This window comes from Chelonia mydas, chromosome 8, assembly GCF_015237465.2.
Source record: "Chelonia mydas isolate rCheMyd1 chromosome 8, rCheMyd1.pri.v2, whole genome shotgun sequence".
NCBI lineage: Eukaryota > Metazoa > Chordata > Testudines > Cheloniidae > Chelonia > Chelonia mydas.
The window spans coordinates 3,151,504-3,168,889 of record NC_057854.1 but is presented as its reverse complement, the minus strand read 5'-3'; the positions used below and the strand labels follow the sequence as shown (position 1 = coordinate 3,168,889).

General features: G+C 43.7%; 1 protein-coding gene across 1 annotated transcript; it reads right to left on the bottom strand.

Annotated features, from left to right (window-relative positions):
* Positions 1-4,692: 4,692 nt before the first annotated feature.
* Positions 4,693-17,326, bottom strand: SOX30 (SRY-box transcription factor 30). The gene is made up of 5 exons (XM_037907931.2): positions 15,848-17,326; positions 14,265-14,504; positions 12,026-12,205; positions 9,671-10,163; positions 4,693-6,130 (listed from the first exon to the last, which is right to left on the bottom strand). The coding sequence occupies exons 1-5, from the start codon at positions 16,749-16,751 to the stop codon at positions 5,749-5,751; spliced, it is 2,199 nt and encodes a 732-aa protein (XP_037763859.1). The 5' UTR covers positions 16,752-17,326; the 3' UTR covers positions 4,693-5,748.
* Positions 17,327-17,386: the final 60 nt, after the last annotated feature.

The following is a 17,386-nucleotide window of genomic DNA, read 5'->3' as shown; positions in this document are numbered from 1 at the left end:
ATGAGTCTCACAGGTCAGAGCAGAAACCAGGAAGCTGCATCTTCTAACCTCACAATGAATCAGTGTCACAGCTGGAACAGAAACCAGGACTCCTGATTTCCAGATCCCCATTCTAACCGCTGGCATGCACCCCCTCCAGTATGCAGTCATCCACACCACCACGGAAGTTGTGTCTGTATCACAGTTTGTAATGATGCTATTACAGAAGACAGTGTGTCAGACAGAGCACCACGGGGCTTTGTCCTCTCAGTACATATATTGAACTACAATAATGCAAATAGAAAAGACACTTATGCAGAGGCTGTGTAAATGCCTGGCATATCTTTGAAAACAATCTGGCTTCCTATAATGCAGCAAACCTTCTTCCAAAGTTCCCACATCTACTCTTCAATCAGAAGATTGAGCCAAAAATGTATACTTCAAACAGACACACCAAAAAGAGAAAGAAACAGCGTCATAATCATTGTAGGGTTCAGTCAGGAGGTGTTTGTGATTTTTGGTAGCACCCAAGAATTATAAAAAAACAACAACATTTAATAAATTACACATTATATGACAGGTTTTGTCTTCTGCAGTTTCCACGATATGCTATGCATCCGATGAAGTGAGCTGTAGCTCACGAAAGCTCATGCTCAAATAAACTGGTTAGTCTCTAAGGTGCCACAAGTACTCCTTTTCTTTTTACATTATATGACAGTATTATTATCATTGGATTTTGGTTATATGAGGTTTGACCTCTTAATTTACAGTCATCAGAAATCCCATCTATAAAAATAGAACCTCACACTGTCCAGTTGTGCGTTGTGTATTGTTCAGACACGTTCACATGGAGCGGCCCAGAGCATTTTAGGCTTAACAGGGCTCTTGTGGTTGCACGGCTGCCTCTGGCAAAGGAATTAGTCACATCCCGTCTAGCACTTCTGAAGCCTCTTCCTGTACCCCCTTCTTCAGAAAAGTCTTACTGAAGTCGTGGGGATTTTTGCTTGATTCACACCTGCAAGGTCAGCTGTAGACTATTTAGTAACTTAATTGATAGTCACATTGAGGAAATGGAATTCCTACGTGTGCTTCCCAGTTCTGCTATCGAATGCTGATCTTGTGATTAAAGCACCGGAGTGGGACCCAGGAAATCTGGATTCTGTTCCCAGCTCTACCATGGACTTCCCATGGGACGTAGGCAAATTTAAAAGTGTTCCTGCCCAGTGACTATAAATGAGCACACAAATCAAGGGTGGTTGCATGCAAATGGTTAGTTAGGTCTAAAAACAAGGACCTCCATCTCCCCACCTATAAAATGGGGACACTGATACTTGCCAATGAGATAGTGTTGCTGTGAAGCTAATATGAATTCATTAGTGTTTGTAAAGCACTTTAATGACTTGGATTGAAGACATTATACAAGGACAAAGAATTCTTCATTCATCATGAATTAGGAGTCATTCAAATAAGGAAATAGAAAGAATGCTTGTTAAAGTAATAAACCTGTTCAGAGACTAGACCCCCATGCTCTGGGTGTCCCTAAACCTCTGACTGCCAGAAGCTGGGACTGGACGACAGGGGATGGACCCCTCAATAATTGCCCTGTTCAGTTCATCTGGCACCAGCTACCGGAAGACAGGATACTGGACTAGATGGACCATTGGCCATGCTGGGTCAGACCATTCTTATGTTCTAATAGTTTGGATTTGCATCAGATTAAAAGAACCTCAGTGATATTTCAGGGGAACTCTTTTGGGGAAAAGGAAAGGCTACTTAAGGAATCACCATTAAAAGATTGACTCTGGAGGAAGTATTACCAAAAATGGCGGTCCCAGACAGAGAAGGGAACACTGCTTTGCTGCTCAGCATTTGAGACACTTGCCTTGGCCGGGGGAGCATCCACATTCTTGACAGACTTGAACAGAATATTAAATCCTTCTGTATTAAAACATTTTGTCACCCAATATTTTTGACATTATCAAAGGGAGGAGACTGGGATTCAGTAGAAGCAACTGACAATTTAACAGCTGACTTCACTATTTCAGGTGGTGACAGTTCGGAAGGGCTTCAGCTTGTCCCAAATCATCTGATTTAGCCTCCGTTTTTCCCCTTCCATTCAGGATGGCAGGAAATATTTGCAGAGCTCCGAGCAGCTGTCCTTTCCAAAGCAGGGAGACATGCCATAGATTGATAGTATACTGGATGTGGGCTTGGCCCTAGTCTGTTTTTAATGGGACTAACAAACAAAAAAATCAAACCACCATTTGTGCTTTTTAAAAGAGGGATTGGTGATGTTAAAACAAAGGATGATTAATTACACTGGAGCTTTCTCCATTTACAACTAAATGACCTTGGCTGTGGTGAAATTCATGGGTCAAAAACTGTACTGATTTAATTATACTTGCCTAGTTAAAAATGGTGCAATTCCCCCAGCGCGGAAAGAGTTATTCTTGTATAAATATGCTTATCCGAATATAACTTATTTCCATAAGAGGAATAGCTAAACTGACAAAAGCCACCTTCATATTGCTATGACTGCGTTCGCAGGAGTTGTACCATTATAATTATACTGGGGGAAAAAGTCACACCTGTGACCTAAGTTGTTACATTGTACCACAGCTGTAAATAGACCAGGTCTTGACTCATCTGATTAGTGTGTGGCGTAGTGGGCATTTCCGTGTGATTTCCTGGGTGTGCAGATGTCTATAAAGTAAATTATCAAACCACCTTTTTAGATGACAGAGGGACCCTTACCTATAGTGAGTGTATTGATTACAGAATTCTCCTGAAAATTAAAAGAGAATTGCGTGATCAAAACGCTGAGGTAACATTGAAAAACTCAGCCCACTAGTTTACCTAGAGAACCTCCTGAAGGAGCAGAGAATTTTTGGGATCATGACACAATAAGGGACAACAGACTGAAACGTGAGGAATCCAAATGACCGACATACACTGAGGAGAAAAATCTCTTTGTGAAAGTCCACCACCATACTACAATAGTTAATACTCAGCTTTGGCATCTTCTGCCAGTCCTAGAGCTCTTCAACTGTCCCAGTCTGCTCTTCACCAAACAGCCACTCCCAGCTCTTCCTAGCTGGAGCTCAGCCTTCTTCCCCACACTCACTCTCACTTTCTGGCCCAGTCACAGGTGTATTGGACCTCTCCTCCTCCCACACCTGCTCCCTCTTAAAGGGGCCAATCACCCGGTCCCACTCCCATTGACAGCAATTGTGTAGGCTCAGACCCTGAGTGTCTCTTGGCAGATGCTGAACGCTCCCAATTTCCACTGAGGTTCATGGGCATGCATGCCAGATCAGGGCCCCAACCAGAACGATGGCCAAAGGAGAGCTCACAGGGCAATTCCCCCCAAAAAGGCAAAGGACACCTTTGTTAGGTACCTCAGTCTTCCAACAGAACACACAATATTCAGACTATTAATGGAAAGCAGCAGCTCCAGCTTCCTGCACATTGTAATGGCCCAGTCAAGTGTCTCCTTTTACCATCCCCGGAATCTATAAAAGGGAAAGGGCGGGGAGAGGGAGGTCAGAGTCAGGGAGTAATCCTGATAACAGCTGCTTTACACTTTGGAAACATGCTTGTGTGGGAATTAGCACATTTGCCCACATGCATTCTCCAGAGCCATATCAGATTTCAATCAGAAGCCAATTTAGGAGCTAACAGGCATTTTTAGCTATTTATAAGACTTTTCTTTTAAGGGTCCATCCACACTACAGATATAATAGAATCAGGGGACCTGGCTGCAACATGGTCACAATGTGTAGTGTAAATGGAACCTAGCTATGTTCTTTAACTGGGTAAATCCTTAGACACCTTAAAACCTGGGATATATTCTCTATAGGAAATCCAACACGTATCTATGCTATTTATATTGATACACAACCACCCTTTTAGGTATCTGGAAAATAGCTATAGTAGATATAAAACCCTTTCCAGCTTCTATTATTTCCCCTCAAAAAAGTAGTTTTACTCCCTTTACATACTGTGTAAGTATTGACTCACTGGACATCTAGTGAAATGTTATTGCTTTGATATGAAGTTAAACATTTTCACTGAATATTTGCACTTACTGCAGTAGAAATGATTAATTCCAGGGCAATCCACATGCCAAGGACTAGAATTGCTTCCCTAGTGCCCAGGGATGGGCAGGGCAGAGAGCACAAGATGCCTCTTCTCCCCAGCCATGCAGCAGGCTGGGATCCTTTCACTGCATTTGAGAGCGCAAGGAGAGACAGAGATGTCCAGCCCAGGCCAAGGAGGCATAATGGGCTGGGCTAGGAGAAGCAGCCAGCTCCCCAGAGGGCATGCTCCAGAATAACAGTGAAGCATGCCTTGCCACACGTCCCCTAGGCCGGCTTGCTACAGGATTTCTGGACCAGATGCTGCAACTGCCAGCCCGGGTAGGATCTGACAGTGTTGAGAAAATCTGTCCATGTGCTAGAACACACTGTCGCTGGAGACTCCCATTTTAACGCTTCAAAAGTCCAACTGTAGTCAATGGCAAATTTCCCCCTTGATTTCAAATGGAGCAGGATTGGGCCCTCAATTTGCAACAGGTTGATTTTCCTAGCTGCTAAACAAGGAACATGGTTAGAATATTTGCGTTCTGATCATACAGGGGTCTGAGTGCAACAGATCAGGTCATCTTTGTACACACCATAAAGTTTGTCATCACAACATACAGCACTAACAACATGCAGTTCATGTGACTTTATTTAAATAGAAAAGGAGAACAATGGGATTCCCAGTGAAAGAAATGGGAAGAAAAGAAACAGAAAGAAAAAAATTGTTTAGTGACATGAATTACTAGTTTTGGCAATCAAATTCTGTATCTCATCTACTCTTACAATTTAGTGGAGACATTTTCCAACTAACGAATTTAAAATATGTATTGTATAGATATTAATGTTAACTATACTCAGGGATCAAATCATAGTCCACCAGTATAAGTTATTTCACAGGGCTAGACTCTATCACCCTGATTCCCATGGAATAGCACCTTACTCTCCAAATGGTCCTCATTTAAATCAATGGGACTCTTGCACAATATGATACTATTTAATGTGAGTATGGGTGGTAGAATTGGACCCTATATTTTCAATGTATTACACAACAATTTGCAGCACAAATATAGATTATATAGAAAAACAAACTAAATTATGTTGTTAAATAAATATAACCATGGTAGCCAAAGGGCAAATCTGAAAGCATGAGGGAATTACTCCTGACCTCAATCCCTAGCCCCCAGTGCATTTTATTGCATCAAGAATTACATTTTGTTCAAGAATCTGTGACATACAGACAGAATTATTTCACTTGCTAAAATTCCTAAAGTAAAACTGCCAAAACGAATGCAAGTTCTGGAACACAGAAAGCCAAAGTCCTGATTCAGGTCAGCACTTAAGCACATTCTTAAGTCCATTCCTATTCAGAAAAGCACTTAAGCACAGGCCTAAAGCTAAGCACATGCTTAAATGCTTTCCTGAATAGGAATGCCTTCGTGATTCTGGGCCCAAATGCAGGCCTAATGTGAACAACTGAAAACCCAGAGACTTCAGTGACAGCCCCAGGTCCGTATCTGGCCTCCCAAAATGCTAATGGATGATCAGAGTTCTTAAAACAATCTGCACTTATCGCCGAGGTGATTCGGGTTTCTCCTTGAACACACTGACTAAAAAGATATTATAGGACTGAAATGTTTATTTAATATTTTAAAAGACTCCTGTGTATTGTTATCATTTGGTTTAAAAATTACAAATCTCTTAACACTTTCCCCTCCTCCTCCTCATCGCTGTCAGTCACATTGACTTGCTGGATGCTAGAGGGTGTGGATGGGGTTGCTGTGAAAACGTTCTCCAAGGCTCCAATATCCAGCTGTGGCATGGGGGTTAAATATTCCTCCTCGCTATGGCTGTGGCTGTTGTAATAAGACACTCCCTCTAGGCTCTCACAGCTGCGGGAATCTTCACTCTGTGTGCGCTCATCTGGGTACTCCCTGAAAGGATAGTCTCTATTCAGAGCAGAAAACATAGCCTCATGCTTTTGGTACTGGTCTTCGTAAAAGCCAAGACATTCGGGCATTGAGCTGGGGAAATTCCCATAGCCAAATGGAGGGCGGCTGTACGGGCACGTGCTGCAGTGAGAGACCAAGAGACGATAAATCAAGCTTTCTGCCATGGTGCTAAGTTGTATTGCATAAGGACTATGTAAGATTGGCTACATTTCTACTGGGGACTGAAGATGAAAGTTACCCTAATGATCTGCATTAGCCAATTCATACTGTAGTGAGATATTTAAACACACTAACCCCTATAAACACTGCAGCCACCCTATATACAAGGAGAATCATACCCAGTGTCTATGACAGAGATACCAGCCTACATATGCAGCTCTGTTGCTGCTGGATAGACCCAAGAAGTTTCTTTTTTAAAAACAATTTTATTTATTAGTGTAAATACAGCAGAACCTCAGAGTTACAAACACCTCAGGAATGGAGGTTCGTAAAGCTGAAATGTTCATAACTCTGAACAAAACGTTATGGTTGTTCTTTCAAAAGTTTACTACCGAATATTGACTTAATACAGCTTTGAAACTTTACAATGCAGAAGAAAAATGCTGCTTTAAACCATCTTAATGTAAATAAAACAAGCACAGAAACAGTTACCTTGTCAAATTGTTTTAAACTTTCCCATTTTTTTAGTTGTTTATGTTTAACACAATACTGTACCGTATTTGCTTTTTGTGTGTATGTGTTGTGTGTGTGTGCTGCTGCCTGATTGCGTACTTCCACTTCCAAATGAGCTGTGTGGTTGACCGGTCAGTTTGTAACCCTGGCGTTCATAACTCTGAGGTTCTACTGTAATGTCACAGATAAAATAGTGTCCTACATGCTATCGAGCATTTTATCAAACATACCCAAAATAGTAAAACCAAGCATCATAACCTAAAGGGGGATATGACAGAGATCTATAAAATCATGAATGGTGTTGAGAAAAAGTGTTATTTACCCCTTCACATAATACAAGAACCAGAGATCACCCAATGAAATTAATAGCCAGCAGCTTTAAAACAAACAAAAGGAAGTTTCTGTGCATTTCTTCACACAATGCACAGTCAATCTGTGGAACTTGTTGCCAGGGGATGTTGTGAAAGCCAAATGTATAACTGGGCTCAAAAAAGAATTAGATAAGTTCATGGAGGATAGATCCATCAATGGGTATTAGCCAAGATGCAACTCCATGCTCTGGATGCAACTCCATGCTCTGGGTGTCCCTAGCCTCTGACTGCCAGATTCTGGGACTGGATGACAGGGGATGGATCGTTTGCTAATTGCCCTATTCTGTTCATTCCCTCTGAAGCATCTGGCATTGGCCACTGTCAGAAGACAGGCTACTGGGCTATATGGACCATTGGTCTGACCCAATATGGCCGTTTTTACATTCTAACTCAGTTTATGTGATCTCTGCAGGCCACCGTTTATAGTGGAGTTGGAAGAAGGCTAAAAAAATTCCTTTTATTTCCTTTTAAAATCATGTCTTGCAGCTGCTATACTGTTAGTAAAAAAGAAGGCTATCAGGGAATCCTGTCCAGAGTATACTATGTAAAGAGGATACATCAGTGATTCTCAACCCATGGGCTGCTTGCGGCCCAGTCAGCACACAGCTGCCCCCCATGTAACATCCTCAGGGCCATTCAGATAATACATATATTGTGTGGTTGTAGCCCACATAATACACAGAGCGCTGCATATGCAGCCTACAATGGTAAATAGGTTGAGGACCACTGGGATACATGGCTAGTCATCATGCAATTGACAGGTGAAAGTGAGAAACTCCAGAAAAAGAATAATAGAAGGTGATAAGAAATTGCTCCCCAAAACAACTAATTACTGATTTTTTAGCCTGATTCTGGACCCAGAGGGTCAAAGCGTATTACAGTTTATTTAGTGTTGTAGACATATATAGTACTGTAGAGTAACTAAAGTGTGTGAAACAAGTAACAGAGCCCTTCTCTAAGGATATTATAGTTTAAAGATATGTATTGGTGCAGTGCAGATCCAGGCTTCAGTGGTACTATTGACATCTCTTAAGAGAGCACATGGATAGGATCCCAAATGCATCTGGTACAAACACAGTCAAGAGGTCTTTCCTTAAATTTCTTCAATCCAGCCGCTAATTTTAGCACACAATTTTGCACACACATTCATTTGCACAATCAGTGCTGCACAAAAAAGATGAATTGTTTACATGCAAACAATAATCCACGCAGAAATGAACTTTCAAATAAGTTTGTGTTGGAGATGTCTGCCTGCTGGTGGGGTATGTAACTTTATGAAGCCCAGTTTTTGTTAGAACACCAAACAGACTGTTATGGTATGAGCCAAAAAAAAAAACCCCCAAACCCCCAAGCTGTTCGTGAGCTCTGCCTAATGATGGAAACCAAAGGGCAAAGCTCAGATCATCTTTAGCGCCCAGTGTGAAGGCAGGCACCAATGCATCCATGCTATAGTGTGTTGTTCAAGTGATGATAACCTTGGTCTGTTATTTAAGGTTCTTGAACTTAACACATGCCCACAGACTGACTTGTGTTGCAGAGACGATCTGTCCATTAAGGTCTTTCAATTTTCATGGGTCATATTCTGCCCTGACTTACTTCAAGGCAACCCCATTGACTTCATGCAGGCATATTCTGCTGAGATCAATAGGAGAGTGCAGTATGTAAGTCAGGGCAGAATGTGGCCCCAAATCTTTAAGCATCGCCTCCAGTTGGAGAGTGATCATTGTAATCATTTGTGAGGCTGAATTCCCTCTAAAATCAAATATAGGAAAATTGGCTACTTACAAAAAATGAGCTATGAAAATGAACACTGAGCTCGTTCATTTCTCCATTCAAAGTGACACAGAGTTTGTGCAGTGTGAATTCTCTGCATTGATCTCTGCACTAGCTGGCTTCCAGGTCCTCTCGGGCCTGAACAGCACATTTAGCTGTTGCTCAACTGGCTGCTACAAGGCACTGGAGCCTGCCTGTGGTCACTGCTGAACCAATAGCAGTCCCTCTGCACGTGGTCAGGTTAGTCAACACTGAAATACTGTAAGGCGGGTGTACAAACCCAAGAGTTCTTGGTTCAAGTGCTCTTCTCCAGCTGACTAACCCAAGGGTGCAAAGAAAATACTAGGGTTTATTTGTTATATCATGCTCAGGTCTCTTTCCATTTGGTAAGACCTCAGGACTATTCCATTTCATAGAGCCAACCCCACCAAGGTGCTTGGGGTACGGTGTAACCAGCTCAAATGCTTGCCCAGTTTTAATTCTGATTTTTTAAATTTCCATAACTTTTACTCAATATATTTTTGTTGAATTCAATTGCACTGCTGGGACTTGGGTGGCAGGGAGGTGCACCAAGCACTTCTATTTACTGTTAGCTTAGAACACGCAATGGCTTGGAGCTATTGGTAGTTGGATACAACTCAGAGCAGCCTCGGGCTGGCAGGTCCCACAACTGGGGAGCTGTTAAGGTGGCATTAAGCCCACTTTCCCCCACAGCCTTGCAATCCTGCACTGAGAGTCATTTGCCCAGTCTGCTGTTCTTTGCACTCTTTCTATAAGCAGTAGATTTTGTTGACCTTTAGCACATACCTGCTCTCTCTAGAATTTAAATGAATGACTTAATTACCTTGATGGGAAGTAGTGGGGTCCAGGTAAGAAGTAAGGGTGATGAAACGAAAATCGAGGAGGAGCTCCAAAGAGAGTGGCTGGATGACCAATGGGAGGAGGTTGATAGAGATGTGAGTGAGGAATGGGAGGAGCCTGGGGAATTGGAGCACTTCTAGGACAAGTAGAAACACCTGAGTACTCCTTAGGGGGTTGACTATTAGAAACAGGAAATCTGGAGTGAGTGGTGCTGGCATTACTTGGGTTCCTGCTGGAGCTCTCAATGCAAACTGGGATAGGTCTCTTTACAGAACAACTTGATCCGGAAGGTACATGATGAGCTTCTGTCTGTGCAGGTCCAGCAAAGCGCTGTGGTGGAATTACAGGGTGAAGGGGCAGATTTGGAGCTGGGACAGCCACTGGTGTGGTGTTTCCAACACTTGGCTGGAAAAGTGTAATTGGACCCGGATGTTGTATGGAAGGAGCTGGCAGCTGGATAGTAGAAGGGGCTTCACCTTTTGAAAACAGAAATGATTATTGCTCAATCATGAATGGAAGGGTTCCAGTAAGAGCATTTTATAAGTACCACTTTAGCTAACTACACATAGAATAGAAAGAAGACAGACATAGCTAAGTTCCCTGGGCGGATTCCGTATTGTCCTCTTCTATCTCCCAAAACAAAAACAGAGACAGCTCAACATTTCTTCTGTCCTTGGAAATCCCCTCCTCGGAAACCAAACACAACTTTCTCACCTCTACTGAGTAACACGCCCACTTCTGTCACATTGATATCCAAATCTGAATGTAATTAAGTGTATTAGCAAATTTAAGAAGGATGACGTGGTTAACTTCAACACTGCTTTATTGAAATGCTGCCATTACAGAGCTTTCTAACCCATTTCTCCAGAGCATCTTCAGCATAACATCCCTATAATTCACAATCATATGCCACTTAGCAAGCCAGTATGGACCTGCAATGTATACATAAAGAATATATGCATACATTCTCAACTGATGTAAACCTGCTTAGTTCTACTGTGGCCCTAAGAAACAGAATCAAGTGGAAATACTAAACTTCCCCAAAATTGTTATTTTTCATTTGTTTTGAAAAAGGACACATCCAGGCAGTGTTTGTTCACTTTGTCATAATTTACAGACATGTTTCTGTATCATTATTATGATAATAAAGTTATCATTTAGAGTGTGCCTTTCCTATAGAACGATTCCAAAGCATTTTGGGGGACATTTTCCGAAGTGCCTAAGTGATTTCAAAGCCTAAATCCCAAGTCAATGGAATGTAGGCATTTTGTAAAATTTTGTCCTTCATGACAATATATACAGGAATCACTTCAACCACAACTAAGGTATAGCCACCTCTGGGATGAAACAGAGTAGGCATTCAAGACAGCATAACAACACTATACAATAGTTTCGAACAGGAAGAGAAGAATACCATATCCAATCAAAACTACAGAGGGAATTTAGGTCGGTAGCATGTAGTTATTCAAGGTGGAATCTAGCCAGAACAGAGTGTAATTACATGTACTATTCTGAATATTACATAATGACCATGAATGCTCATGGCCTTTGTTTTCCTATCTTATATGAAAGATAGCAGCTCCAGCACTCCCATGTCCATACTGGGAGAACAGATCAATACTGAGGCAGAAGAAAGGATGCTACTTATTGAATCACTAACACCCCTTCTTGAAGCACGCTTGGCTTTCCCAAAAAGTCCTCCATCTAAGCACTGCTGAAACTGCTTAAGTGATGAGACATGGAACCACAGATCAAGGGGTTGACCCGCATGGAATATGTTTTTTCACTGATCAGATTCCTCACTTTAAAAGGAAGCCTCAACCCACATTAAACAATGTGGGCACAATTTTGCACATGCACTTTTTGGTGCACACTTCTCTCCTAACCAGGTTTTGGTGTGTACAGAAACTTGGATTTGTGTACTCAAACTGTATGTGTGTTTGCAAATTAGAGAGACAAAGCAAATGAGGTAATATTTTTTATTGGACCAACCTCCGCTGGTGAGAGAGACAATCTTTTGAGCTCATACAGAGCTCTTGTTCAGGACATGAAAAAGAGCTCTGTGTAAGCTTGAAAGTTTGTCTGTCTTACCAACAGATGTTGGTCCAATAAAAGCTATTACCTCACTCACCTTATGTCTCTAATGTAGCCCTCACACTAACAACATCTTTCCCTGTGACACTTTTTCTGACAAATTTCTCCTTGTCCTCTTAAGCAGCTTTGCCACCGGACTGTTGCTATAAAACACTCTTATGCTGGTCTATGCTTGACCTTATACAGGATACAGTTTTCTTATTATTATTGAATGAATTCACCAAAACTAATTAAACAAACTCACAGGCAGGATGTCCAATACTGTTCTGTACACTGGGAATGACAACGGAGTAAGTGGGCGATCGGAAAGGATAAATTGTGGTTGGGTTTGTAGTGATGATGTTCTGAGAGGTGCCGGGAAATACAGTGGAGACAGTCAATGGGAAGCGTTTTCTTTTGCCGGGTCGTGGTTGGTAAACCCAGCCTGTGGGAGAGTAAATGAGAAAGCTTCAGGCAGATTTAATAGATGTGTGGGCCAGTTTCTTCCACCGTAACAAGACATGAAAACTATGTCACCCACGAGTCTGAAAAGTCTGTATGGATCCACAACAAGGGCAAATCCTCTTCCAGTTGAAGTCAACAGCAAAACTCCCATTCACTTCAGTATAGTGGCAGACTGAGCACCCTATCAGAGAGCATGATGAAACTGGCACATTCTCTCATTCTTTTCATATTAACATATGTTATTATGTGTTTGGTGGAGGAGATACTGGATCAGAAAACCAGAAGGGCCAGTGTGGCACAGGTTAACAACACATTATGAAGGGAGGGTACAGGAGAAAATGGCAATACAACCTGGACTTTATTTTGAAAAAATATGGTAATGTTAAAAATGTGGCTCCAGATTTATAATCTCACTGGCTCCCTGATTCTCAACTACACTTATGCAACTTTCATTTACACCAGTGAGACTGTAGAGATGTAATAGTATTTGGCCCAATGGGAGCTGTGCATATATTACTGCAGGCAGAACTAGGTTTGCCTCTGATACATACACCAATCAAATAGTATGAGACTTGTAAAGATGATGATAGGTCATTTATACCAGTGAGGTTTCATTAAGCAGTTTAGACTTTTTGTCTCATTATGATGTTTAAAGAAGGCCTGAATGTTTGGGGGTGTTTAACATTATGTTTTGCTTTCTGTTTGTTTATGACATAAGAAATTCAGATCTTTTCTACTCTGGAACACTCTGTGGCAGCCTGGAGAACAAGCAGGATTATGACATCACAGATACAAAAGGACATAGCACCTTATATTTTAGTGATTTTTATTCAGTTTAAAACGCTGGTTTTTTCACCTGTTTAAATTACTCAGGAGAAAAATGCTTTGTTAAGGATTCACTACCCTGCCCCCTTCAGTTAAAGGCTGAAAAAAGTCTCATTCCACATCTGAGACCTCCAACAAGTGTTCCTGCCAAAACACAGAAAAACAGATTTGAGTCTTGATTCACCTCTGGATTACTTAGAATAGTGTAATATAGACAGCTGGAAACTGGAATAAGAAGGGGTGAATGAGACGCTTGGTATTCCTGCTATTTCTAAGTTAATATTTTATGAAAACCTTCTATTTCTATTAGAAATAAATGTGTTTCCAATGAAAATGGGGATTTTTGTTCAGATTTAAGATTTGTATTTGGCTTTACCATTCCCTTACGGTTTTGCAACCTAAATGTTGCAGCATTATATTTGTGCATGGGAAACAAAGTGAAACTTACTAAAAATTGCATCTGATGAAGTGAGCTGTAGCTCACGAAAGCTCACGCTCAAATAAATTGGTTAGTCTCTAAGGTGCCACAAGTACTCCTTTTCTTTTTACTAAAAATTGTTTATAAAGTAAAAGACTAGTTTAATTTCTTTGCCCAATCTGAGTGAAAAGAAAAATATAAAGAAACAGAATAACCGGTGAAAAGTAAATTAACTTGTAATTAGTGTTATAGGTATGGATTTCTTTATTTTTAATTATATCAGTACTGGATGCTATTATTATTTACATTATTATTCCCAGACAGGAAACTGTTAGTCCATAGTTAAGGTTGAAAAAATTATTTAAACTATTTATAGGCATTTCTATGGTCCTTGTCACCATAGTATCTGATAACATTAATTTTTAGGAAAATGCCTTAAATGAATATTACAATTTAAGGAACACAGGGAGCACAGGGAATTCAAAGTTCAGAATACAATGCTCCAAGAACCAAACATTAGAAGTTGGGGACCCTCCTCTTTCCCACCAGGGTTATCTTCTTCCCATTCAGCATACTGACCCTCATTCCCTGTATGGCTTTTCCTTTCCCAATCCTACTGGACTGGACTAATTTGCCTATCATGTAGCTCTCTGCCTGCCATTTCCCCTACCCTAGGCATCTGTATCAGTCCATGCAGAATATTGCACTAGGCCATGAGTACTTTATAAAGTCAACATTTTTGGGTAACGCAAACTTTTAAAGCATGCGGATGTAAGGAAGTATATGCATTTTTTACCAGGAAATTCTTCTCTGTGCTTTTCTTTAATCTTTTGAGCTTCATCGTAATAGGGCTTCTTTTGCTCTTCAGTGAGTTTGTTCCACTCTAATCCAAGCTGGACACTGATTTCTGCATTATTGGCAGCTGGGTTAGCTTTGGCTAGTGCCGGCCGGTGAATTCTTGCCCACACCATAAATGCATTCATTGGACGTTTTACATGGCCATTTCTGTCTTTGCTAAATGGGGTATCTGGTATCCCTACATAACAAAAATCAGGAAAGAATATCATTAGACAGACAGCATATGCAATGTTGCCGTAGATCATATTTAAAGAAAGAATCCAGCTAAACCCAAAGAAAAGAAACACCTAGATTCTGGAACCCACAAGCTTCCATACATACTTGGAGAACTGCCCCTGGAAAAAAAGTTCAGCTGTTGTCAACTAAGAGAATACTGGAGTAATGACTAGGCACAAGTGAAATACTCCACAAAGAATAATTTAAATATTTGACATAACAGCATCTGCTATTGTGGCACAGTCTCCCTCTTTCTCTCTCCTTTCATACAGATCAGAGCTAATTTCAACATATAATAAAAAAATGGCAGGGTTTTGTTTTCATTTGACTAATTATTGTGTTATGTAATGCATATGTTTATAAAGGCACCGCAGTATCAGTGCAAGCTTATGCACAGTGCAACAGTAATGCACCAAAACCCTGACCTTGCAGGGACCATATTCAGTGGTAATACGGGTAGTTCAGTTCTATAGCCATTCAATTCTTGGCTTCGCTACTAAGTCTGCCAGATGGTGCTAGTGTTTTTTGTGATGTGGACACCTTTGCTGGAAAGACTGATGAATCTACTAAATGCTCATTAGATGCAATCAACTTCCCATTACAACCAACACGGCTGGATTTGAGCTGATGACCTAAAGGTGAAAGGTTTCCACTCCACTACCAATTCACTTAGCAAGCAGTCCCTCTATGAAAGCTAATTCTAAATGCACCCATCACCTAAACCCTGTATTATCAATGACAGGACAAGAGTCTATTAGCCATTAGGCCATCTCTTAAAAGAAATTATTAATTTTAAAGGTCAAAATTGAGCTCCTAAATCCACTCAAAGATTAAGCCCAAGATTTTCAAGAATAGGAGCCTAAAAGCAGTCTTTAAACTCAGTGCTTAGGAAATTGCCTCATTTTCAAGTGGTGACTTTAAAATGAGGTGTTGGGTGCCCTACATTTTCAAAATCAGGCCGGTGCCTAAACGTGGACTTTAAAGACTGCTTTTAGGCTCCTATTCTTGAAAATCTTAGGCTTTATAGTTAAGAATCAGATACCTGCTACAGGGGGCTAAAGTCAGAACTGGAGTAAGCAGCTGCACGGAGGTCAACAGAGCTGAACTCTCTAAAACCCAGGTTGAATGTGACCCTGTATGTTTACACTCTCAGTGCAGGTGGAAATGATATGGATACAGTTTACAGAGAAAGGCCAGGACTTCAATCACATTTCTACTTGTGTTTCCTAGCTGCTAAAATTCCAACTTTGGGGCAACACGTGTTGTAGCCTTGGAAATTCCGATGTGACTGCCATAGAATAATACCTGCATCAGAGGGCAGCACTGTGAGGGGCACATCCTTAGTTTCAATTTTGACTGAAGGCTCCAGTAAGGATTGCATTTTAAGGGGCACTTGGGCCAGGGGCACTTTAGTCACTCGGATCAGCTCAGAAGGTGGAGGTCCCTGAAACTGGATCCTGGTCCCAGAGGGTACTGGATGGAGTGTCAATGGGATCTTCAGGTCTTGAGGATGCTGAGCACCAAACCCACCAGGCGGCTGAGCCACAGGGACATCTTTGCTGAAGGATCCAGCTGGCTTGGACGACACAGCTTCTTCCCTCCCCTTGCAGTCCTCACCGGCTGCCTCTGCCTGCTCGGCCTTGATTGCTCCTTCTTTCCCAGTCCCCGAGGCCACGCTGTCCCCCCCAGTCTCTTTCACCATCTCCTCCTTCTGGCTCTCCTCTGCGTGCCCCCCTTTTTGATCCCCTCCTCTCCTGACGGGGCCGCTGGCTGCGGGCTGGGCCCCCTCTTTCCCTGCTCGTCGGGCTGCGGCGGCCTTGAGCTCACCCCTCTTTCTCTTGCTGCAACCACTGCACCCCAGCTGGCCCTCTTGCTCCTGCTCCTCTGCTTTTCCCTGCAGCGCCCGGGGGGGCTCACTGCCCCCCTCCTGCTCCCCAGGCCCCAGCGCAGCCCTGGGGGGCGGCAGCGGCTTGCTGGGGGGACTCTGCCCCTTTGCGGGGTGCAGCTCCCTGCTGGGGGCGCCCTGCCCGGGGAGGGGGGGCAGGAGCGGGTGGAGGGGCCCCGGCCTGGGCGGGAGGCGCAGGAGGGGCGGCTCCCTGCCCCCCGGCCTGGTGAGGGGGTGCAGGAGAAGGTGCTCCGAGCGGGGTGCCTCCTGCCCGGCTGGGGGGTGCGGTTGCCGGGGGGGCTCCTCCTGCGCCCCCCCCTCCATGGCGCAGGCGGGCCCCGGCGGGAGGGGGATTGTCGGGGATTGTGAGCTCAGCCGCCTCCCTCTGTCGCTGTCCGTTTGTTTCCTGCGGTTGCTCCGCAAACGTTCTCAGCGCCCCCGCCCGGCCCCGCCCCGCCCCGCCGCGCGCGCTGCCCTCCGCGCCTCGCGCCCCGCCGCCGCAAATGGCAACGGCGGGGCGCCACGTGCCTCCCGCGCGCGGGGGCGGGGCTGCGTCCCGGCGGTTGCCATGGCGACGCGCGACAATGGCGTCTCCCCATGGCGACCGCGGGAGGACCGCGTGGCGGCTCGCGACGGCGGCAGCGCGGCGCCCTGGGAGCAGCCCGGCGCGAGGCGGAGCAGGGGCCGGGGCTCGCTGCCCGGCACGCGCTGACATACACGCGCGGGACCAGGCCTGGGGCGGCGGCGGCGGGCCCCCGAAGAGCGAGGCCCGGCCCGGCCCGGCCCTGCGGGGGGCAGGGACACGCCTGCTGCATGCGCTGCGGTTGCTGGGGGGGTCGCGCTAACTTATCCCCTGGCTCCGTGGTCCCCACAGCAGAGGGTGCAGGAGGCGGTTGCACATGGAGCCTGGCCCCGCTGGAGTCAGGGCGGCATCTGGCCTGAGGGCTCCGCTCCTGGGG

What these genes read in the sequence shown, in the direction of transcription:
- SOX30 (XM_037907931.2), bottom strand. Translation starts at nt 16,751, where the DNA reads ATGGAGGGGGGGGCGCAGGAGGAGCCCCCCCGGCAACCGCACCCCCCA. An exon ending in GCACAGAGAAGAATTTCCTG is followed by an intron (nt 12,206 to 14,264) that starts GTAAAAAATGCA and finishes ACTCTCCCACAG; the next exon opens with GCTGGGTTTACCAACCACGA. An exon ending in CCCCACTACTTCCCATCAAG is followed by an intron (nt 6,131 to 9,670) that starts GTAATTAAGTCA and finishes CTCTCACTGCAG; the next exon opens with CACGTGCCCGTACAGCCGCC.